Raw genomic sequence first — 26,736 nt, 5'->3', positions numbered from 1 at the left:
TAAGAAAATAAATTGACAATATACATACCTATATCATTTAAAAACAGCCACAAAACATACCCAAATCTATACCAAACAGGTAGGTTTTCCGATACAATTTAAGAAAACGCCAACAAAAGGTACATACAATCATGTATATAAATAAGGCCCGAGCTCTGAAGGTACTATAAACGTTTTAGGAGAGAAATGCTTATCAGATGGAATTCAGGAACCATTTCCATGGAATTGCATGTCATGGTTTTATTTAAATTGGAACAACAGTTCTGTCGTAAAAGGTGGCCTGGAAAACTGACAACGGTCAGACTACGAGCCCTTGTTAGTTTACCTTTGGTTGATATTTGTCCGATAGTTCTAGTTTCAGCTGTAAAGTCGTGGTGGTCTAGTCGGCAAAGAACCAACCTCTCGAGTATAAGGGCGCGGGTTCGATTCCAGGTCAGGCAAGTACCAATGCAACTTTTCTAAGTTTGAATGTACTTTCTAAGTATATCTTAGACCCCAATGACTGCAGTGTTTCGGATGGCACGTTAAACTGTAGGTCAAGGCTGTCCTTGAACATCCTTGGCAGTCGTTACGGGTAATCAGAAGCCAGTAAGTATGACAACCAGTCTAACCAAGGGGTATTGGGTTGCCCGGGTAACTGGGTTGAGGGGGTCAGATAGGCAGTCGCTTCTTGTAAAGCACTGGTACTCAGCTGGGTCCGGTTAGACTGGAAGCCGAACCCAACTTAGTTGGGAAAAGGCTAGGCAGATAATGATTCGGATCCGGCATCGGGTTTACAGTTTTCAAAAGGTCCTAGGAATAGTGGGTAACTCAGTTGCTAAAGTCTGCTAGACAATAGACAGTTCTGTAGATAAAGTAAAATTTTGTTTGACCTTTGAAGTAAACTTAAGACCTAATTTAGCAGTGCTTACAACCACTAGATAAGCAGCCGTCTGAGGCTAATTTATTTAACTTTGTTTAAAGAAAATTGTCTAGACTGAAATGTCATGGAGTTACGAATACGTGAAGGTGTTTTAATACCTACCTACTGGTAAATTTTATGACATGAAAAACAATCCAGATCCCAGATAGAGAATAGAGACAATACATACATACAAGGCTTTACACACATAATATATTATAATCTACTAACTCCTGCTAGCGGTTTTACCCGTGGCCACTGGATAAAACTTCGTGCATCCGAATAAAAAGTAGCATGTTGATTGAATACTGAGATATATTTTTCAATGCGCAAGGGCAACTCTACTGCGCTATTTGTGACCGCGTGTTCAAGGCAAAGTTTGGTTTCGCGACTCATGTACGAGCCCGTGACCGAAACCAAACTGCCGATGTATGCCAGAGTGTCGCCGTCGACGGAAACGTCTAGGAGGACATCATCATCATATTTTTCAAACCAAACCAATGGTTTCTGAGATTTAGATAAATAGAAGGAAGAATATTTCGACCAACAATATAAAAGCAGGTCCTTTTCCTTCACAAATCCGAGCCACTAAATACCAACCGTTAAATATTCTAGCACCCTACAAAGATATACAATGATTAGATAATTAGTTTCGCTAAATTGTGATAAACTAGCCGGGGCCTGCTACGGAATAATTCATGAACCCTGTGTTACCTGCGAGTGCCTGTAAAGTAGGTGTTAATTTTATAATGTTATCTAAACTTAATTCCGTAACTTTAACAAAATTATTTTACAAACAGAAAAGGATTTTTTTAAAGGAATGAATTGAAATCATCAAATGACCCCTCCCGCTGTGGATTAGCAGCGCGTTAGACTCTTACTGACTAAAACCCACCATGTTCTTGCTGAAGTCCTTTTGTATACCAGGATTGCGGTAACTCTTTCGAAGAATCCCACAGTAACAGAAAAGATTTATTTTTATTTATGATTTTAAAGTTTCATTCACTGTCATATTTTTTGACAAAAAAAAAAAACATTCAAGTCGCTCTTTTTTCTAAAAAGTTTATATTTTAAATTTTCTTTACCCGTCTGTACTTTTCACATCAGTAGGTAAGAAAAGAGACCAGATTTTGGTCTGGAGACCTAGTAACCTTAAATAATTTCAAGGATATATAAAACCGTTTTCGCTAAAGATAAACTAATGGTTTGCAATCCATTAACCGTAAGAGGCAGCTATTCAAAATATTGTACTTACCTAAAACGAAAGTGCTAAAAGCTTAGGCGCGTTGAGAAACTTTTGTAATACAAAATTGTTTCTGATTCGACTTAGGCTAGGCGCTGATTGCAACTTTTCGTCACCGTGACTTTTTGTCACTTAGTCAAGTGCAATGAAAACTATACTGAGTGCGCTCATTATGGTGACGTGACAATACGGTGACAAATAGTTGCAGCAGCAGGCAATGCCGGAGTGACGTGACTGTCACTCGCCCAATGGGAGTAATGGGATACAATGGGAGTCCGCTCACTGGTGACTTTTTGTCACTCAGCCGGCATACAAAAATGAACGCGATTTGTCACCCAAGAACAGATTCAGTGAGCGCATCGTGGGTGACAGCAGGTGACAGTGACAAAAAGTCACGGTGCCTTAAAGTTGCAATCAGCGGCGGGCCTAAAAATAGGTAGTGTACGCACACTACAAACTTTTAGTCGGCCGATAGTTCGTTTGTGTTCATAGTTTCAGGCATTTAGTCGGTATAAAAACATAATTTTACCAACCATCGCGTCATCGGGTCAACTGTCGACCCACTGTTTAATCGGCAGTGTCTAGGTACTCTTAGGCTAGGCGCTGATTGCAACTTTTCGTCACCGTGACTTTTTGTCACTGTCACCGGCTGTCACCCACGGTGCGCTCACTGAATCTGTTCTTGGGTGACAAATCGCGTTCATTTTTGTATGCCGGCTGAGTGACAAAAAGTCACCAGTGAGCGGACTCCCATTGTAATGTACGTACGTGTACGCGAGTGACTGTCACGTCACTCCGGCATTGCCTGCTGCTGCAACTATTTGTCACCGTCTTATCACGTCACCATAATGAGCGCACTCAGTACCTATAGTTTTCATTGCACTTGACTAAGTGACAAAAAGTCACGGTGACGAAAAGTTGCAATCAGCGCCTAGCCTTAGTTTGTGAGTTAAATAAGCAGCTATATTTAGGTATTTCATTTAGGCTAAACAAGGATTGGCTTCCGACTTTGTTTGTGTTGTAGAATTGGTTCATCAAGATGTTTAGCAAGCTAGAAAGTCTGATGAACAGTCTTATTACAGGGAATCGGGTTGCTCGGGTAACTGGATTGAGGAGATCAACTGGGAAGTTGGTCCATGTAAAGCACTAGTACCTACTCAGTCGTAACCAATTAGACTGGAAGCCCCGGCGTAGTTGGGAAAAGACCAGGCAGTCATCTAATGCAGTAATTTATTATATAAAATATTACAAACAGACAGAATCTGTAAAATAGTAAAGATATTTGTACCAAATCCATTCCATAGTTGTTTTTCCTATCATATTTAAAGGAACCATTAAATGAACAACTGTCATTCATCCGCTTTTCTCTAACAAATGCGAATGAAAACACATCTAAGTGTTTTGACCGCTAAATCTAAGTGCAAATGGCTTACATCACATTATTCCTTTGTTAGGGTGACCATGAAAACAGAACATACTTAGTAATCTATCTAATCATATTGTAAAACAAAATGTTTGTTGGCGATAAACTCAAAAATAACTGCAACAATATCATGCGGTTTTCTCCACTCGATAGCATGATTGTCGAGAAAGGGTATATAATTTCTTAAGTTTATTTTTTATATATATTTATATTTTCTAAAACCTATTTTCATTTTATTTGTTGCTAAAGTGGTCGATAAATTAGAAATTGATGTTCATGAAACGTACATCAACACATTATTATACATACTTCATCATCCTCCTGCCCTTATCCCAATTTCATTTGGGGTCGGCGCAGCATGTTTTCTTCTTCCATACTCTTCTATCTGCCGTCATCTCACAAGTAACATTCTTTCTTACCATATCTACTTTCACACAATCCATCCATCGTTTTTTTGGTCTTCCTCTTCCACTATATCCGTCCACGTTCATACTCATCACCTTCCTCACAACATGACTCTCATTCCTCTGCATCACATGCCCATACCACGACAGCCGGTTTCCACGCAGTTTTTCTGATACCGGCGCCACTTTCAAACTTCCTCTTATATACTCATTCCTCACTCTATCTATTCGCGTAACCCCACACATACCTCTTAACATTCTCATCTCTGCCGCATGCAATTGTCTTTCATTCGTCGCTTTTGTGGGCCAGCACTCTGATCCATACAAGACAGCAGGTCTGACCATACTCTTGTAAATTTTCCCCTTAAGTTTAAGGGGAATATGAGGGTCACAAGTTGTTCCCGTTACCTGCCGCCATTTCATCCATCCTGCGTTAATTCTGTGCGTAACTGTCCGATCTATTTCACCATCGCCCTGAATAAGCGAACCGAGGTACCGGAAATCGGAGCAGACTGGAAGAAGTGCGTTATCAAGCGCTATGGCTTCAGGACTGGAGAGGCCGCCGAAATCGCAGAACATGTATTCGGTCTTGGTTCTGCTGATTTTTAAGCCAACATTCTCCAGTCTCTGTTGCCAACTCCCCGATCTGCTCTGGATCTCAGGTCCGTCTTCACTAACCAGGACGATGTCGTCGGCAAACAGCATGCACCAGGGTGTCTCCTCCTGTATGTCCGCCGTCAAGGCGTCCATAATAAGCAGGAAGAGGTAAGGACTTAAAGCCGACCCTTGGTGCAGGCCCACAGCCACACTGAACTGGTCAGTATTGCCGGCCGACGATCGGACATACGTACAGGACTGCCTGTACATCGCACGAACTAACTCCACATACTTCCCAGGCACACCTTTCTCTTTCATGGCCCACCACAACACTTCCCAAGGCACCCTATCATACACTTTCTCAAGGTCAATGAACACCATGTGCAGATTCCTGTGCACACGTCTGTACTTCTCGCACAATTGGCGAAGTGCGAAGATGGCGTCCATTGTCCCTCGACCTGGCATAAACCCAAATTGGTTTTGGGTAATTTCACTCTCTTCTCTCACTCTTTTCTCTATCACTTTCTCCCATACCTTCATAGTATGCGACATGAGCTTTATCCCTCTATAGTTGCCGCAATCTTGCACATCCCCTTTATTCTTGAAGATGGGTTGATTATTAATTAATTTAAGATGGTGGATTATTATACATACTTACCTACACAAAAAATACGTTTAAAAACTTTAAAACGATCATCATTTACCAATAAAAACAAGGAACATTGTCAATCATTATGTGCTCAACAATAATTCAGCAGCTTTGGAAAATATCCTACACCAAAACGAAGAGATGGTTCACCTCTCGAGTTCGACTACACACTCTCACAAAACACTACAGAATTCCGTGTGCAAAGAAAAACGTATTTACTGAAACTTGTTGCGGTAACCCAACACTGTAACTTGCTTTAATATTTATATAAACGTTAGATCCCTGCTCTTGTTAGGTAAACAAGGAAATACATTTTTGTATAAGAAAATCTTTTTTTATTTATTTTTTGTGTTTGTTGGATGTTCTTGGAAAATATTACGAAAGTATCGCATGTGGATAATCCTAGTTAAGTTAGGAAAGAATGCGTTGCATAGTTTATTATATTTATTTATCCCTATATCTAACTAACTTCCATGATGACAATTTGCACTTTTTATATTTAGTTACATCTACTGTAGTTGTAATTTAGCCCTGCGTCATGCCGCGTTGGAACTAGGTACTTCAAACGCCGCGCCATCCGTAAGCAAAACTAATTTTATATCTATAGGCACTGGGCATTAGAATACTTGATACATGTTATCCACTATCTAAAAAACATCACAAAATACTAAAAATATTTACCAACTTCAAATAAAAAGCCGAAAACATTCACCTTTCCATTTCATCGGTAAACCAAAAAAAAACGTCCGTTTAACTACGACAGTGACCTCAAACACTTAATAACTTAGCTACTAAGCTTCTAAGTGAAAGTTCTATGACTAAGCACAAAAACATATGAATTGCTTTAAGCAAAAAGTTTTACACTTACAGCTTTTGTACACTGCAAACTTTTAGTCGGCCGCTAGTTCGTTTGGGCTCGTAAGTCAGTATGAAAATGAATGGTGGTGCGCACATTACAATGGTCAGGTGTTTGGCAGGTGTTAGAGGGATTAAAAACTGTAACTGTACCCAAAAAAAAATATTGATTTAAAATCATAGGATGCTACATATTTTTTTTTTGTAAATATATATTGATAAATCTCTCATATTTATTTAAATTTTTATACAGGTAAAGAAATTAACTTCACAAAATAAATAATTGTAAGTCAACCATTGCGCCAACTATCGGCAGACAGTTTAGTCTGCTGTGTGCCTCTTAGAAACACTTCGGTAATGTAGGTAAATACTTTTGCAAACAGGTATTTATTTAAGGCGTTCTCCTAAAATACTAGTCACTTCAGGTTCGTATCACCTACTTAGAAATATACATTCATCTATACTTCATAGTATTATAAACATGAAGAGTTGTTTTGTTTAATCGCGCTAATCTCACGAAATATTGGTCCGATTTGAAAAAAATGTTTCATTTTTAGATAGACTATTGAAAGACCCTATATTAAGGCTAGCCTTTTTGCCCAGCCACGCGAAATAATTCCTATGGGAAGCGGGTGAAACCGCAGGAAACAGCTAGTACTAGCATACCTACAGGGAACATTTCACACATTTCCCTTTTTCCAAATCCTCGTCCACAGAGGATTAATCTTCCATTATTTACCGAAGCATTTCACCAAATGAATATCCCGTTTATTTCCTTTTCCGAACCATCCTTAATCCATGGGAAATTTGTGTGTTGTTTTCCCGACCATAAAATTCAAACGGGTTCACATCACGGTCACATACTTTCGGTTTTTCGTATTTACATACAAATATGTAAACTTGAATGTGTACTTGTATTTCAGTGAAAAAGTTGGACACGCTGTGCAGAAGTGGCATGATTTTTATGCTGACTTGAGTTATGAATGTTTGTCTTTGCTCTGGTGAAGTGCAAGCATACGGTGGATATATTGAGTGAGCCAATATTACTCTTAAAGAGCATAAAATACATATCTTGGATTTGTATTGATTTTATAAACGTACCTAGTATGAAAAGGTGTTTTAATTATAGTTTGATTTTCACAAATTCATGGGACAAGAGACCCAAGTAACTTGTCTATAGCTTTTCATATTAAAGGATTATGACAGATTGACATAAAGCCATCTTGTGAGAGTACCGGATTTTCTTTGTGCAATACGAAATCCCTTTAAAAAAGAGGGACATTGACATATTGAGACAAAAATTGACACATTATTGATCAGGAATTTATTAGTATTTGAAATATTTTTCTGTGCCGAAAATAAAACAGTCCCTACAAATTGTTCTCATACGACCCATCAAACTACAAACTTCAAGATTTTCTTCATTTACTAAGTAACAACGAAAGTTAAAAAAAACTTACGTCACACAGTGCAGTTTCATTAGAAACTTAACTAACATAGTTATCTCTCACGGTTATTGTTAGTTTTCTTTAGCCGGAACGTAATCATTCAACAATGATGTTCTTGTTACATTGACGATTCTGAACTATTATTAGCCTATATCCAGGTCGGGCTTTCAGTCTACCTAGATATTTCAATCTTTTTCTTTGAGATCAAATAAGTGAGAAAAAGAATGAAAGAAAATGCGTTTTATTATCTACTTAAGACGCATACAAATACAGAATATAAAGTAGTTCGGTAAAAGAAGGTGTTTATGGTTGAAAAAAATAATACCTAGCCCCTATAAAGCTACATTTCACACCGCATTTTCAAAAAATATTTCCCAATAATTTTACAGCGCTTCCACAATAGCGGATTTTGGTATATTTTTCTACGTATGTTAAAAACTGGATGCAGGTCGCTTCCAACAGGTATCTGTGGAGATCAAAGGGGGAGGCCTATGTTCAGCAGTGGACGTCCTATGGCTGAGATGATGATGATGATGATGTTAAAAACCTGTAACACGGTTTCAAGATTCATTCTCTTCTTTCACCCGTCCGTACAATTTCCGCGAAAAACTGAGGGTAAAATTCTCTATTTTACAACAGAGGAAGCGCGTTTACTGCTTTTTCGTAACCACATATGAAACGGTCAAAACTACCAATAAAATGAAATGAAATATTAAAACCGATTAGTTGTCTGTTCAAGATAAACTCAAAAACTACTAAATGGATTTTCATAACTATTTCATCAAGAGTGTTATCAATGATAGTTTAGGTGAAGATATACACCCGACCGAAACCTTGCTTTTCCAAAAATTATTACATAAAATAACTAAATTATTCTCCTCCAGTTACTACCCAAAAACTTGTACTGCCAATATAACAAAATACTCGACCAAAAAACTTCCAAATATATTGGTAATCACCGAACGTTGAAAACTTCTAAACCAATAAGCCGGTAACACACCGATGTAATGAAAAGACAAAACTTTTGCGTATCAATAAGTATTTACCAAGACGCACTTAAGTTAGTTCGATAACGTGTCCAGAATAACTTAATGTTCAGGTATTGTAACCTTGGCTTTATAGGTAACTTTAGTATCTTAATGTAGACGAAATATGTGATTTTAGATCAGAGCTTTAAAAAAAAACTGAGTTGTTATATATGAAGTTAGATAACGGACTTGTAAGTATTCGAATTTTAACAATAATTTGACATGCATTTAATTTCAAATACTTACGTAGTCTAACCTTTGCTATTCTGGTGCATAATGTCACTGTCAAGTGTCATCAAAATACAGTAACTAATTTTTGAGTGAAAGAGTAATCAACATTCACCTATAAACATCAACCTATTTACATAAATTCGCATTTATAATATTAGCAAGAAGTTTATTGTGAATATGCAAAAAAAAAAAAAAAACAACTACAAACGAAGTATTTGAAGAAATAATATATGGTAATGTATATGTAATAATAGATATAATGGGATACAAATACTCCTATATGTATTCCGTTATAAAACCAAGACAATTATAACATGTTTGTAAACACAAATAAAAAAGCCCTAAAGACGCCACTAACCAAGACACATTATAGAACAGAAGTACACCAAACAAAAGCGTTGTACCTAATATAACGAGTAAAGCCAAACTTGGCATTGTCGCACAATATGGCGGCCGTACAATTAACGCTATATCACACGTTGGCAGCCTCATAATGCGTAATATACAAGAAGATTACTAAGAGGGTTTGTGCCAAGATGTTATAAGAAAAGGAACGTTATCTTCAGCTAGGAGAGAATTTGTAGATGTTAGGTCATAACCATCCTGTATGAAATAAAGGTAAAAATACTAGGAAGGGAAGAGAAGCTAGAAAGACATAATATTGATACCTACAACGTACGACACATAACACGTAATACAAATTTTAAAATATCCCTGTATATTTTGTGCAAAATTCGAGGAATTCCATGCAAATGGTCCGAAAGGCTCAAGTTGATAAGTAGACGGAATAACAACTTATACTATTTAAAATAAATACTGTAAATCAGTATACAATTAACATTTAAATTCGAACAAATTAAACATACCGGTAATTTTTGGATTTATATCTTTGTCTATGAAATAAAGTAGAATTCAATACAATCCGTTTGCAACACAAACCAACATTTTGCATTTATAACTATCAGCACCAAACTATACGGGCCATCTTAGGCGACTAAAGCCTTAAGTCCCGAAATGACGTAACAACGACCAAATCTCAAAAGCTACCTCAGCCTAACCCAGTTATGTCGTTAAATACTATAGTGGCGATGCAGGGCCGGATTGTTAAGAATGGGCCCCTAGAAAATCTAAACTATTATTACAAAGCTGAAGAGTTTGAAAGAGCTTACCACAGAAACTCTTGGACCGAATTAAAAATTATTCTGTGTTAGATAGCCCATTTATCTATTACATTTCAAACTTTTATGTTTAGCATAACGTGGCAATGAACAAATAAACGCGATGTAACAGACAAAAATACCTGAAATAGTTTTATGTAATTTTATCAAAATGAGAGACCTATTTATTTATAAGAATCAGGCATAATACGGGCGGGCATGTTTTTATATTCCTGAGACTACCTTTTTGAACAAATGACTTTTATCTCAGCCAGACTGCTACAATAGTTGTTAATGTAGTTCAATTATTGCACGGTACCCGGGCTCCTGACGTATGGGGCCCGACCTGATCAAGATGAATCCGTCCCTGCACCTATTTCGGTTCACTCGGCACGATGTCGTATTATGGCCGTACTGGGAGACATTTCAGACAATATGGGCCGTTTGAATATACCGAAGTAAGGACAGTTGGGTCGTCTGATTATGTTATTTACGTGTTTATTGTCTTACGTTAATTAGTTGTTTGTATGTAGATTCGGTGTGGGTATAATTTTCACTGGTTATTACGAGACTTGGGTGTGGCATTACCGCTCCAAGTTTGTAAGATACTTGGCAGAAAAAACTGTCTTTTTAACTTTATTAAACTAATATTAATCTAGATTAGATGCTACAATATATAAAAGTACAGCATGTATTTAGTAAAGTAAATATAATTATTCCTTTTTGTAGGTAGTAGGTAACTAAACTTTACGAATAAGCAAACACTGAAGTCGTTGAAAAAAAATCTCTTCAAAATACACAAAACACATAAAGCAATGTTCCTTTACAAAGAAATATTTACTTTTGAACTTAACATTGCACCGAAGACAACAAAATAAACTCAAAAGTACCAGGAGTTCATAACTTCCACGGAGGTAGGAAAGATAGCGGAGATGCCATAAGGAAGGTAGGTCAGGCGCCTTCTTGTAGGCCAAGTAGCGTACGGTAGGCGTGGGCAGTTACTAGAACTATTAAATTAAAAATTCAAATTAAAATCTTTGGTCTTGATTGATTGGTAATTTTATTTCGAAAATAGGGCAGGTTCCATAGAAGGCTTGTAAGAGCGGAGCTAGTAATGTTCGTCGTCCCCCGAACACCCGCATTTTGGCGTGCTACTTTCTTAGTAGCTTTTGCGTTATGATATCTCGGCTTGTCATTTTGTTCTGCGAGATAGCTACCAAGGTCACTATGCTAAGCTAACAGAAAGTTTGTACGCAAATGTATGGCTATTAACATTACACTAGGACTGTGGGGTGAAACTGTGAAGGTTTTAGTCAACAATTTTGTTAAATAAATGATAATTGAAGGTATTGTGATGAAAGTGGATGAGTGAAGGGAAAGGTAGACAAATATTGTTGTGTGAAGAGTAGGTGTGAAAAGGACTAGCTTTTAGACGTAAAACATACACCGTGGTAATACTATGGTAGCTGTGTACCATGTTTCGGAAAGCATATTTATTTGGTTTGACTAGACTAGACTAGACTTCTTGGCTGTAACGACTGTCTTTTAAGAGCCGGTTTTAAAAGGCCCTGATAACTGAGGAGGCCCTATATCTCCTACTGAGGATCCTAGTACTCACATTTTAGAAATTAGAGTGAAAAGAATTAAAAGAGCTGAATTTCACAACATATGTACTTTCTAGCATAAAATAAAAAAATATGAAACATAATTAACTCCTTAAAAGGAGATGCACCACAAATAAAACCAAGAGTAACACAAACAGGTAGAAAGCAGTGACCGTCGCACGCGCAGACTGATTTGCATTCATTAGCGACGCCTGCGCACGGGCTATTTCACTGGTTTGGTTCAAGTGACAAGATTTGAGCGATCGTATTAAATTCATATATTTTGTTTTATATTCCTGAAGAAGATTTCCGTCTGAAGTGGGAAATTTAAAAATAACGATGATAAAGCCGAAATCGAAAAAAATATTATTACCCACAACTTAGCCACCAGGTATTTTAAATCAAGTAATAAGTGAGAAATTATAAGTCCTTACAAACAACTAAAAATTACAATTATTCTCATCTCTAGATTCACACACCACAATATACATTTATTACTTCTTATGTGTAGTGGAACTAATTTCCAGTTATTTTAGTTGACCAATTTCACATACCCTACTAACTCTTATTCTACTACTTCCTTTATATGGGTAAAACACAATTAACTAACTGAGAGAGAGAGGCATCTCTTATAACTAAACTATAAACATCATCAATAAAAACATGTACAATCATACAATCAAATAAATATCTCCAAATCAAAATTCCAATTCATGAAACTCACACAAAAGTGAAACTATTCAACGCCCCATCATTCAGGTAACAAACAATTTTAACTTTATTAGTTTACCTAACAAACTACTAACTGCCTTTGACGAGTTCCGAAAGCTTTTGCTAAAACTCCACTTTGGTATGCCGAACTTTTTATTGGTCTGCCTTTCAGTTTAGAGTATTTTACGTACGGGAGACGAAACTTTTGAGCCTTCTTTGCTAAAAGGTTAATATAACATGAAAAAGAGGAAAAATATATTTTTTTGGCTCTGATAGATTTAAACCGATTTGTAAAATTCTTTTACTGTTGGGCTACATTATTCGTAATCACGTCGTCTATATTTTATCCCAGTATGGTATGGGCTGTATTTTTCATGGAATGCGGGGGAAACCGCGGGAAATTGACTAACATTTACAATGCATGTGACTATAAACACACAAGGCATGTGCCTATAAATAATAGATTTCGGCGTCAAGTTTATGATTGTTTTTGAAAATTTGAGTGATCGAAAATACTGGAATAAGCTAACATTTACCAATACTCAGTTGCCTCATCTTTAGCGCATGAATTGGCAGACTAGAGATTTGTATTTATGGCGTCTCCAGTTGGTTCAATGCTCTAAGGTCTCCCTTGAAATGTCGAGAGAGGGTTCATGGACTAATTTGTTCTGACATGAAGTTGTTTTGTTGTTCCTGCTTGCTGGGTGAGATTTACTTTTGTTTTTGTGTATGATAACTCAATTATGATGAGTTAAGGTGACCCAGATTTTGGCGTGTAAAAGACATGGTTATGGTTGTTTAACTCTATGTCACATACATGCTGTGATTTGGGCTTGATAGGTACTAACATTCAATTTACACTTACCTAAACCCTTCTCCTAATATTAAGTGTGGCAGAAACCGCATCAAAATCTGTTCATCCAAAAGTGAGATAATTGCGCACAAACATGTATAAATACAATCGTACAGATTAAACTGAGAACGTCCTTTTTAAAGTCGAACAAAAATGTGGTTATTTTGCCAGATATGCAATGGTTTGTCACGGCAACAATATATTCTCTCTTGACAAGTACCTACAGTAAAATCGCTGTCGCGTCATCTTATGTCTTGCAACGATCTTAAAACATGACTGAGCGAAAGTCCGGCCGTTGGCTGGGTATAACATCCTTGAAATAATATTTATCATTAATTCACAAAACACCAGTTATTGTCGTAATAATATCGCATGCTTGGTCAATGAAACTTCAGAAATGTAGCGATTATTTTATCGATGTTTTATGATATATCTTTAAAGACTATCTTTAAATCCCTTCTTAATCTTTTATTTTATTTCCTGAACCAAACCAAATATGTATAAGTATCTACAATTTTTCAACTACATTTTTGGAAGTCGTTACGGGTAGACAAGCCAGAAAGGTAGCCCAGGTAACTAGGTTGAGGAGGTCAGATAGGCAGTCGCTCCTAGTAAAACACTACTACTCAACTACTCAACTGCAACCCGGTTAGACTGGAAGCCAACCCCAATATATTTGGGAAAAAGCTAGACAGATTGAAACTCCCCCGTTTTCACACAGTTGAATTATTGCTATAAAACTTTCAAAATTATCCTCTATTCGGCCAACATTATAATTTATCTAAAAAGGCAAAACTTATACCCCAAAATAAATGACCGTCGAAAAAAAACGGTTTTTGACCCCTTTCAGACTTCCGAAACGGCTTCAACAGCCTCATTCACTGAGATTTAGTAATACTTAAAAATCATTTACGGTTGTAATAAAAAGATTTAATATTTTAATACTTTAGGAGAAATTAGTTATGTGCCTTTTCATGGTATACCGCTGAAAATGAAGGATTTAATTTGCTCGCGCAATGTTTCTCTGATTTGCAAAAGAATTTGCGAAACGGATAAAATATTGTATAATATGATTGTATGGTACTTATTTAATTACATAACTGGCTATCAATTGTACTTATTTTACTTAAGTGTTGTTTACAAAATCATGTGTGAAGCAGAGATAAAGAGATATGGAGTATCGAATGTTTCGACCAGTTGACAGCTGTCAGTTTCCAGGGGAGAATTTACGTTGTTTGTAATGACTGACTCTTATACGGTGTTCTATATTTACTACGTTTGAAGAAATAGTTTTTTTTTACGTGTTTATTTTTTTCTTTGTGCTTATTGACACATATATTAACCAGTATATTTACGTATTTAATTTCATGTGATTAGGTACGAAACACTTTGTATACAGGCATTCTCTTCTACTCATTAATTCTTAAAACCTCGTTATTTTTACTTTCTTTATATTAATATAATGGACTTTAACATAAACTACTCATCGTACAAAAACTTTCTTCGTCTGAAAGCCGGCATTAATTTGCTTATGAAATATGTCTGCCTAGTTTAAGCGTTAGTCTGACTATTGCACCTAAATGAATATTTATGTTATTTTACTTCGTATACCTACGGCATACTTGAATAGTGAAACGTGACAAGATGGATTAGGTACTCAAGTTATTTTTGTTATGAATTACAATTAAAAGCTTATTTCTCGCAGTTTCACTCAAACGCTGAAGGAACTGGAGATAACCTAAAACCTTCAAAAGGACATAGGCAACTTTTTATTCAGGTGCAAGGTATAATTCTCACGGAATACAAGTGAAGCCACTGACGGGAGTTAGTATTTGTATAAAGTATAGATAGACGAACAATTTTTTAACTCTAAGAAACATAATCGTAAATCCGAAAGTAAAATTGTAAGAAATCATAAAATATGAATAAAGAAAATAACCATTGTTTTTATTGAGAGAAGCATTTGTAACCGCAGACGTATTTACTTTGAAATGAATTTGGTTATGGTCTGATGAGCGCTCAGAAATCATAACAAGTATAAAAATTGAGCTTAACAAGCCATTGCTTAGCTTAACAAGATTGCAATTGAAGAGTACTTCCAAACCTTTTACCAGCAGTTTTATCCGTGGTATCTATTTCACGTGCCCGTATAAAAAAACCTATAATATCCTTCGCCAAATGGGCTAGCCAACACTAACGGCCAGTTTCTTCATCAAAAGTTAAAGTTAAAGTAATGTCTAAAGTAAAAGTAACGGTCAAATACGTTTTTTCAAGGCTAAAGTGACAGCAAAACTAATAGACAAATTGAATTTGACCGTTACTTTTACTTTAGACATTACTTTGACTTTAACTTTGGCTTTAACTTTTGATGAAGAAACTGGCTGTGAGAGAGTTTTTCAAATCAATCCAAAAGTTCCTAAGTTTGTTCCACCTAACTAACAAACAAACCCTTTCAGCTTTTTAACATCAGAACAATGTAAACAGCACACCAAATGAGAGACAAAGTATTTTAACATCTTCATTTACCAACAGATCTCCTTTAACAGTACGCCCACATACCACTCTATTCCTTAGTTCTTAATTACTTTGTAAAACTTAGAAGTTCTGAAAACAGCTGGTACACCACTTTTCCATATTAATTTGGCTTCAAAGTCCTTCACAATACTGCCTCTGCTATTTGGAGTACTTAAACAACAGGAAACGATATGAATTTAATGTGTAAAAGTGCTCACTAATGCATTTTCAATTACGTCGTAACACACATAAATAAATAAATAGTATAGTAACAAAAAATAAACTTACAAAAATTGAACCAACGTAAATAATGTACCTAAAACCTTCTCCTAAGTCTGAAAAATATTATGCTGAAAGCCGAAAAAAATCGGTGCAGCCACACGTGTGATAATCGCGCACAAATACACAAACATACTACATGCAGGTCAAACTGAGAACCTCCTTTTTTAAGTCGGTTAAAAAATTACCAACATAAGCTTATAGGAATTTGATACACACTATATACTTACATACATGTATGCAATAAACGATATGATATGATTTGATATGAGAGACTTTAAGCAGATTGAAAAGTACTTCAACTGCGTCTCCAGTTTTTTTACTACTCTAAGCTCTGCAATGTATGAAAATTAAATTATTTTACCTCCGTAGGCGGGTAGTTTCATGCCTGTGCACTTTATTGTCTGCCGTATGTCAACCCTCAGAATGGGAATTCCTTTGTGGTAGACTGTGGTAGATATTTCGCTCTGTTTCAAATACGTTGAGGAATGGTATGTATGCATGTACGTATGATTTGATTAAAGCTAGGTCTTATTTAGACGGACTGGAAATTCGAGTGGTATGTAAAAGATGACATAATAGTGGTGAGGTATGTTAAATTGGGTAGGAGGTGAAAATGGACTGTTTTAGATATCTTTTGCAAGAGACTTCTCTTAGACACTTCATAGTGTGTGTAGGTGTCTCTTAAACATCGTTTGCCTAGTCTTTGTTTATTTATTTATTGCAAAATGTTATCTACACATATGCATCCTAATCCTAGTCATACATTACCCTGTTTGGGCGCAGCAATTTAACTTAAAACTAGATAATTGACTATATAACCATTAACTATGCCCAACTATGTCGGGCTCCAATCTAACCAAATGCAGTGTAAGAGGTGGAGAATGCAAATTGTCGACCAATTCTCGTCAAATATTTGCATCTCCAAAATCAGTCAATTGACGCCTTCGATAGGCTTATAACCAATTTTGGAAGTGTAACTTAGGCTAATTGTGACTAAAAGAGTTACTATATCATAAAGAAAAACTCTAATACAATCCAATAAAATTATACTTGTACATCACTTTGACCTAAAAACTACAGCAATAAGTCCCTTTAAAACAAAAAAAATACTCAATAAGTGAGTTAGCAAAACTTTGCCATCCTCGATATTCAATCGATCTTCGGCGACAAGAATATACGACATCGTGCAGTAAACATGTTTGCGAACGAACTTTCTTTTTACTTATACTAGTTTTTGTACGCGACATCGCTCACGTTGTACCTTCATCTGGGTCATTTTAATATGGGAATATTGAAACTCCTTTTTGGGAAAGACATTGCATTTCTGTATTTTACTGACTTTACTTTTACTTGAGTACTTTCATTGTCTTCATTAATATCGATTTAAAATAGAAATGTCATACAGATTGTGTTATTTTTGTTTACGGAAGTGTTATAGTGTATTACTAACTTAGATTCATATTTATCTTACTTTTTTCTTCTTTATTTACACTCAAACCTAATGGTGTTACCATCACTATCAATTAAGATCGTGCCCAAAAGACTAGCAGCATTGCCATGTTGTATGACAATGCTTGTCCTTTGTCCAAGGCAATTGGTATTGGTCCAATAGCCAGCCTTTTGGTCACGGGAACCGTCAACCAGCAACTTAGAAAATTCGCTAAACACAGCGTGGGCATTAAGTCTATCCTCCATCATTATTTTATAAGGTTTCCATTTTGTTTCCTCGTATTTCATTCTCATGTACGCAACTCATATGGGATTAAACACCCCTTAATATTTGCATAGGTTGGTTGTTAATCAAATACAATTAATATTTATTCTGGCAAAACGAATTACCATGGTTTACCTTTTACCTTTGTTTCACACAATAACATATTTCTTACTTATACATATACTACATTAACGTAAGTAACATTATTTCCCCACTATTTAATGTATCTTAGTATACATGTAATTTTATCACTCTATCTATTGAACAAAACCGCATCAAAATCCGTTGCGTAGTTTTGAAGATTTAAGCGTACATAGGGACAGAAAAAGCGACTTTATTTTATACTATGTAGTGATACATGCAGCATAGATAGATTGTCATTTTCAAAACTGCTGATAATATAAGCATAAGAATAATAATCATATATCTTTAAATAGCAGACTTGTATGAAATATGACATTTGTACGTGATTTTATAAGAATTTGCGGTTTGAGAATATATTTTTAGAAGATTCAGCACACGCTCATTTGACATAAATATTATATTATTTTGAACTAAAATCAGAGCATTACTGTATTGGCGATGCAAAGATTACGCGCACGCCTCTAGTGGCGACATTTAGAAGCTGTCTAAGAACGACACTGACAGCCTTTTCTATACAATTTATGTCACGATAAAAATTGAGACATTTTTCTTTTTAATTTTTTCGTGAGGTATTTTGACACAAATTGTATGGATATCTGTCAAAGTGTCGTTCTTAGACAGCTTCACAATTTTGACATTAGAGGCGCTAGTTAGAATCTTTGCATCGCCAATGGATATAAGAATAATTTTGGGACTCTATTCAGTGTCAACTGGGAATTAAATATAGATAGGTATAATTAAAAATACTTGTATCCAGTTATATTTAATTCTGATAGCCTACTTGTATGGGAAAGAACTAGACAGATGAGAAGTTAGTCTCTCCATGATTTTTTATTAATTCCGAATAATTACTTTGACTTTAGAGTATGTGCCAATTATTTAATTTAGCTGAAGGTACGATATAATAACTATAGGTGAACCTTAACCTACAAATATACTTACATTGTGTCACATCCATTCTCTCCGGAAAATCTTATTATACGGGATAATTTAATAACACTGTGGTTGGAGACCTGTCACATTTAACATGGCGAAACCTGATATTTCTCGAAGCTTCTTGCGTAGGGTATTCCAACCTTATAATATTAGCAATTTTGTTATTAGGGGTTTGTCCATTTCTTCTATTTCGTTGCTAGTTTAGCTGTAAAACTTAACAAACTAACACACATTGACTATCACATACATTTTCAAGATGTTAGTTCGGCTATAACTCACATAAAGGAATGACAACAAGACGAAAAATTTAGACAGCCTAAAAATCAACAAAACCTCATTAAATTTCATTCATTTTTTTAAATTTGTAATATTAAGTTCATTTTTACATGAGATCTTAAGCCGACCCCAACATAGTTGGGAAAAAAGGCTCGGAGGATGATGATGATTTTACATGAGATCTTAATCGTAAATAAATTAGTTCCTCAAAAATCTACGTTAACGGAGTAAATCAACAACACATTAATCGAATCCTTTATCTCACACACTCCTAAACTTAATTAAACATCCAAATCAAATACACGACACAACAAATTCAATTCTATCGAACTTTCAACAGTTAACAACAAGAATTAACGCTACGCTTGCAATGTAAACAAATTGGGCCGAAAATTGTTCCTTGGGAGACACCATTTAGTTCTTAGAACTTAATTGCTACACATTAGGAGTTTGTAATTTACTTCGCTATCTGTATAGTTTATAGGGATTTATAGTGTGGTAAAATGTTTAGTAAATGTCTACTTTGTTGTTTGGTTAAGTTTATTTTCGTCTGTAGAGGAATAATCATTATGTACATTGAAGTAAAATGCTTATTTTACATCTTTTTTTGTTAAAATTATGCGTTGTAAGCCTCTCAATTAATGATCGTATTTCTTTCTTTACAGGTAAGTTGATTTAAAAGTTCTTGGTGAAAAGCGATTTCAGTTAAGAGACTAGCTGAAAAGGGTATGAATTTTAACTCGATTTCAACTCATTATGATGATTACTCATTTGAAAGCTCTTCGTCATTTATGTAATTTGAACATCACAAAGTTCAGAAACATATATTCCAAATCTAATTAGATGGTGAAATTACCTACATGAAATATATTAAATTTCTAATAAAAAGGTGGTGAAACTTACATCGTGTACATTAGAAACCGAAGACAGCTATAATTTTTCGACTTTCAGGTCTTAATTTCAAGCCATTTTGTGGTCCAGAATATTAAATTAGAAGCCTTTATTTCTGTGCCTAAAATACTGCTAAGGACAGCTATTTCAATATACTCAGATGTTAATTGGATCCTTTTAACACCAACCTCCTTTTATTCCCTAGTGGCTTTTACTGTTACTTTATCTCATCCCTTAATTGAACCAACTTCGGATAGTTTTAAGGTGAAGTTATGCTATTTTGTACTAACTATTATGTGTCTATTACGTTGTGGGAAAAAAACTATCTTAATTTGTTTACGTAATTAATTAAAGAATTGAAAAGGTAAAAAATTTATAACTGCTGCATACAAGGAAGTATTACAGAAGTATTCAAAATGATATAAGTATCTAATCTAAACTAAAATTATACAGAAGTATTTTTTCGTTTGCTCTCACAAAGCAATCAGTTACTCCGTAACTGATGAATCGATTTGCAAAATTCGTCCACTGTTTGAAGCTCGAATGCAATAGGCTATTTTTATTTTAATATCGGCTTTAATTTCATAATCTATATTTCTTCGAGTTTCGCCACCATATCCATAAACCTAAAGGTAGTTATATTCACGATGTTTATAACCACATGTTTAAACTTTAGCACAGAGCCATAAATAAAACCAATTATTTCACTTCTCTCATATCCAAACTGTAAATTCCAAAACTCGAAACTGAAACTTCTGAAATAGTTACAAAACACGTGTGTTGCAGTAAAATTACCGAAACAGATTTAACTTTGTGAAGCAAAGGATAAAATGAAACACGAAAATGTTACAATGATTGTAACTTTTAACCTTAATTAAAGGACATAAGATTAGTTTTTGATTACATTATTTTTTAGAACTTTTGAGTTGTATTACTGATTAGAATAAAATAAGTAGATACGATTATCATCATCGCCTAGCTTTTTCCCAACTATGTTGGTGTCAGCTTCAAGTGTAACCGGATGCAGCTGAGTATATAAGTGTTTTACATGGTGCGACTGTCTATCTGACCTCCTCAACCCAGTTACCCGGACAACCCGATACCGTTTGGTAAGACTGGCTGTCAGAGTTTTTCACGATATCACTTAATATAATTACAAACAGTCCTTCGCCGCGTTTGTTCGTGAAAAACTCCAAAATACACAACACGGATTTCTATAAAGTTTTCATATTTTTTCATAAAACTGAAGTTATTAATCCTAGACTACCACGATGACATTTTGCCGATCAAAAAGGAACCCGATATCACTTCCTGACTTTAAAATATATTCATGCAAAAAACAGGAACTTTCTCGTGTAGCTTCATAAAATAAATCTGCCGTTACTTGAACATTAATAATATCGGTAGAAGTTGTAAGGATGAAAAATATCATACTGCACAATATTTTTATTTTGATATCAAGTAATATTTTACAGGATAAATAGCACCTTCGGTAAGTCTTGCTTTGTGGGTCTCACACTACCACGTATCATCATGAATACGGAATAGTGATTTCACTTTATTTATTTTAATGATATGATTATATACTTTCTAAAGACCTTAATGCTATTTTAACTTAACAGAGGAACAAAGAAACATCACTTATGTCCGGGTCTTGTAACAAGGAATCATTTTGCTTACAGATGGTAACTTTTGATGGTTATTCTATGACATTTATGTCAAAAACCGGTCAAATGCGGATTGAAATGGAGGTCAGTTGCCTCGAGGTAAGCCAGGACTCGTCAACCTGGTCTAAGTTGACGGTCATTCAGATGTACCAACCTTCATTGGTGGTAACATGTCATGTGATAAAACTGAGATTTGATGAAACGTATAATGAGGAATTACGGCTTCGCAGGCGTAGAGTCCATTTATTTGATCTATGAAACAACCAAAAAAATCACGTTTGTTGTATTGCCCTTAAAATATGAATTGTACCTATTCTATTTTGTTATTATAGCGACAAGAAAATTAAATCATCATCCCCTGATGTAGACCATGGCACGTGGTAGTGTGTGCTCCCCCTATTCCTAGTTTATTAACAAAGGGGTATCAGGGGACTATCTAATATGAACAATGAACATAATCCAGGGTTCACGGATGAAAGATAATAATATAGTGTTAACCCTTCCCTGCGGGTGGATTCTCTATTGTAATAAATTGCACTCGTTACAGAAAAATGGCGTGAGGGAAGTTATTAGTAATATCTAGATAATTTGATCTGATAAAGCCAAAGGTGCTGAGTGAAAATTTATTGGGTTGAGTGCATGATACGGTTATTATTTGAAGCCTTGTTATTTAGCATGGTTATTCAAATAATTATTGATGGTAAAATTTATATTAACGTCATATCTAATCTCGAATACAAGATTGAGTTTTAATTACTTAGATACATTCCAATTATTAGGACCTACGTACAAGACCTTCAAGACATACCTGTACTGATTCTTACTAATTTTCCTTTTAAATAAATAGGTACTAACGTCCACCAGTGGTTTTACCCGCTTCCTGGGGAAACTAGTTCCCACACCCAGATAAAAAAAGTTTATGCCCGTTTTCACCAACAATCTCTTAACGTTCGCCTAACTAAGTAAGGCACTTAGAATAAGGGCTCCCCCAATATTTATAGATATAAGGGACACTTAAACTTTGGTGAAAACGAAATTCGTATCAAGTGTTCCCTAAATGGTCTTAGAGGATCCCTAAATTTAAATATTTGTTGGTGAAAATGGGCACTATAATGCTGTTGATGTTCTTCTGGAGTTATACACCTATAATAGCTATGCTATATTACTTTAACGTTTAAAATCCTTTCAGTTATTATTGGGCGAAAGAGGAATAATCATTCGTATATAAAATGTTAAAGAAGGATTCTTATTCTTTTCACTTTATTTAAATGCTTTTTAAAGTTACATAATCATGTTATCACAACTTAATAAAATGCATTAGAAAAAGCAATTTCCCAGTTGGATCGTAATAAAGTTTAGCTACGCCACAGCCAGGCGGTAAATGTTAGCTCAAGTATTAGCTTTCAATGCACCTTCTGTTTATTATGAAACTATAATAAAATTGCTCTGTAAGATATTTTAGTAAGTTAATAAATATTTTCTGATGATGCGGGATTGTTCGAAAGAGTTACCGCGGCCCTGGTACACAAAGGGCTCCAGAAAGAACATGGTTGATAATTTCCCCGTCAGAGCATATAATTATAAGTGGTGGATGATGCAAATTACTTACAGGGGGATACGTCCTTAACGTATATACGTATATACCGAAAATAAAATCTTCCAAAAAATAAACTCTGATGTAACAAATATTTCTCAAATTAAGTTACATGTGTACTCTTTCGTAAATACGATATTTATTATATTACAAAACTTCTAAATAGTTCCTCGCAAAAGTTTTACCTACCGACAGTGATTTTGGCAAATACTTGTGAATCATTTATGTAGTTTATTAGACTAAAGTTGCTGAAGTTTCTTACGTTTTCCTTCGTTATTATTACAATGCTTACCATTCATAGTATTCCTCACATAGTTAATATATCATTAACTTATCTTTATTTTTTCTCCCATGGATAATAGAAAAAGCTGAAGAGTAAATTTTTTTTTTATTGAACGTGCATTTCAGGAATTACTTTTTGTTGTATGCGAGCCCCATACAACAAACGTGAAAAATATTTATTTTATTCTAGTTTTCAGTATTTGTTGTTATAGCGGCAACAGAAATAGAACATCTGTGAAAATTTCAACTCTTTAACTATCACGGTTTATGAGATACAGCCTGGTGACAGACGGACAGAGGAGCGAAAACAATAGGGTCCCTTTTTAGCCTTACGATACGGAACCCTAATAAAAACAGTTCTAGCTCAATTAGCTTCGTTTACTTGTGTAACATTTTTTTTGTAACTTGTGTAACAAAAAAAATGTTGCTACCCATCAAGATTTACCTATACCCACCGCACTGGGCATGCGTGTTAAAAAGCGCAATGTTGGATACTTCTTACAACAAAATTATTCAAAGCAGACTGAAAATCTCAATAAGTTTAGTAAATAATAACATTTTCACAATTCCCACGGCAATGCGGCGGTTATGTTTCAACATAATCGTAAAATTTAAGAGTACCATTTGATTTTAAATGCCTGTTCATGTTTGATGTTTATTTTTATAAAATTCTCTTTTATTACACATAACATTCAGAATGTAAATCGAGAATTTAGTGTGAAATGGTCTGTTGTTTTTGTTGCTTACTTTTTACATGTCAATCATCATCCGCCTAGCCTTTTCTCAACTATATTGGGATCCGCTATCAGTTGCACAATGTAGCCGAATAACGAACCGATTTCAATGAAATTTTGATATATGGCATCCCAGAATCTCCTATAAGGCTATTTATGTAGCAAAAAAAAAATAATGCCATAAAATGTGAAGCGATTTTCCGCAGGTTTTTCTGCTCACGAACGAATATTTAGAACAAAATGTTTATCATACTTTCTCGAAACAATGACAGATTCCAAAACTATCACAAAGTTATCCTCAAATCAATAAAACGCCAATTTCCTGTCAACTATTCGTTTTATGGCTCAAACGCCATTCTTTCCAATCCATAGGAAACGATACGTTTATTACTCAGATCATTTAACTAACAGGAACCGCCATAAGCACAAAACAGTAAGAAAAGTTTGCCAATTAACGCGCGAGCCAAGCAACGCATCAAACAATGATCAAGAACAATCTTTGACATATATCTCAAGGAACCCAAACGCCTGGTTACTTTAATAGTAACTAAGCGTTTTGGTCACTCTTACTTGACCCACATTCCTTATGGCATCACCCTCCATCTTTCCTTCGTCCGTGAAGCAATTAAATACAGTGAAGTGGAAATTCAGCTTACACTTTTAAGGACTGGTGACTGAAGACTTTAAGGCCCGTATTAATAAATAAGTCTCAATCGTGATGTCAAGACCGGTATCAGTTGATAAGTTCTCAAGATGCGATCAGCATCTTAATGTCGACGCTAATTAATAAACCTTTATCAACAGTATCTCAGATGATACTGCAGTTCGGATCGAGATATCAAGATATGTAATTTGACACTCGATGAAATCCTGATGTTAAGACTTGTTACGTCACAGCGAACGAACTGTTACATCTTTCATTCATTGCGTTTAGTAATAGCTTTGAAGAACGATAATGTCCAACTCTGTATGCATAGGAATAAAAGTTGTTTTCCAGTTTAATTGTATTGTAATTTGAGGAAAGTAGATTACTTTTTTATATTATATACATTATGATTTTTTTACCATAAAAGAGCACTATTTACTATAAAGTTATGTTTAATTTTTTTGACAAACGCACATACCAGTGATTGCGCGTCACCTCAGTATATATAATCTGTGATTCTCCTTCATGTTTACTTGTTAGTACTTATCGGAAGTGTATAGTTTCGTATTTACTTACAAGTTATTTGAAGTTATTAATTTTCGATAATGGAGTCAAAGAAACATGTCTTTAGCCCCATCGAAAAAAAACATTTTCTAGATGTACTTAAAAAGTACAGTAACGTTATAGAAAATAAGGATACAGACGGAGCTACGTTAAAGCACAAAAACGACGCTTGGATTCGTGTTACGGCCGAATATAATGCTAGCCCTCTCACTACAAAACAGGTAAGTGGCTGCTAAATACATAGAATTACATACCATATCATATTCAGTCATCACATACTCATGTTTTTGTGCTTTATTTAAGAAGTGTTATGTATATTTATCATTCATCAGATCACACCATACCTACCTCGAAAGGCAGAGGTGTAGTTTCTAATGTATCAATAAGTGTATGCACATGGTTTTTTTTTATATTTTAGGCAACAGTTAAACAACTACGGCGCTTGTGGGTTAACACAAAGCAGCGTCAAAGGGAGGCCTTGACGAAAGAACGCCAACATAGGCTAGCTACTGGAGGAGGGCCATCTATCAGCGATGCTGTCGTTGACCCTGATGTGTCCATGGTGGCCCCAGCTCTGATTGTTGGAATCGATAATGCGATTGATTCCGATTTAGTTGAAGGTGTTTATAGTTTTTATTCAAATAATCTTTTTAAACATTGTCTTGTTAAACATTGACTATAATTAATTTAATATTATTTTTAGAGTCTTCGCAGTCGCAAACACCAGACGCCGTAGAAATAGAGCATTATGTTTTAGACGATGTTTCGCAGACATCCGTCATTTCCCACGATCAAGCCACCGAAGATCAAATAGTACTGCCTGACTCACCAATCCCTTCCACATCCCAAATATCCCAACCCTTCATAACAACCATCCCATCAGCAAGAAAGTCACCTGCACGTTCTAACACTAGAACAGGTTTAAAAAATAGTGTGATAGAGCAGGAGTACAAGGATAGATCTGTGCGGGCCACAGAAAAACACAATATAGAGATGCAGATTTTAAAAGAACAGCTAAGGGAAGCCAAAGCAAAGGCAGACTTAGCTGAACTTATTTTAAAAGAAAAGCAAAATTCAACAGGTTAGTTGGATAAAAATTGTTTTTTTTTTGTTTTGTTTACATTTTGTCAGTTTTTTTTATTTAATGTTTTTTGTTTTGTTACAGGTCATACCACAAACAATTAATGTTTATGCACACATTTTTATAATTGTAATAAATGATTGTAATAAGTTAATAATTGTTTCATTTATCTCAATAATACTCAAAGTCATGGTACAATGTAAAATATTAATTACACTTTAATTAAAAAATATATATATATTAATAATATAACAAATTATATAACATTGCCTCAATAAAAACTAAAATAATTAACAATTGGCAGGTA

General features: G+C 35.1%; 2 protein-coding genes across 2 annotated transcripts in view; both read left to right on the top strand.

The window, feature by feature from the left end:
• LOC124642055 overlaps nucleotides 1-26,736 on the top strand; it is an 81,298-nt gene that overhangs the window by 33,607 nt on the left and 20,955 nt on the right. The gene's annotated exons all lie outside the window — the stretch shown is intronic.
• LOC124642056 lies at nucleotides 25,177-26,583 on the top strand. Its single transcript, XM_047180355.1, has 4 exons — nucleotides 25,177-25,569; nucleotides 25,767-25,968; nucleotides 26,052-26,429; nucleotides 26,514-26,583. The coding sequence occupies exons 1-4, from the start codon at nucleotides 25,390-25,392 to the stop codon at nucleotides 26,531-26,533; spliced, it is 780 nt and encodes a 259-aa protein (XP_047036311.1). The 5' UTR covers nucleotides 25,177-25,389; the 3' UTR covers nucleotides 26,534-26,583.

Source organism: Helicoverpa zea, chromosome 23 (assembly GCF_022581195.2).
Source record: "Helicoverpa zea isolate HzStark_Cry1AcR chromosome 23, ilHelZeax1.1, whole genome shotgun sequence".
NCBI lineage: Eukaryota > Metazoa > Arthropoda > Insecta > Lepidoptera > Noctuidae > Helicoverpa > Helicoverpa zea.
This window is presented reverse-complemented; position numbering and strand designations above follow the sequence as displayed.

What these genes read in the sequence shown, in the direction of transcription:
- LOC124642056 (XM_047180355.1), top strand. Translation starts at nt 25,390, where the DNA reads ATGGAGTCAAAGAAACATGTCTTTAGCCCCATCGAAAAAAAACATTTT. An exon ending in GCCCTCTCACTACAAAACAG is followed by an intron (nt 25,570 to 25,766) that starts GTAAGTGGCTGC and finishes TTTATATTTTAG; the next exon opens with GCAACAGTTAAACAACTACG. An exon ending in AGAAAAGCAAAATTCAACAG is followed by an intron (nt 26,430 to 26,513) that starts GTTAGTTGGATA and finishes GTTTTGTTACAG; the next exon opens with GTCATACCACAAACAATTAA.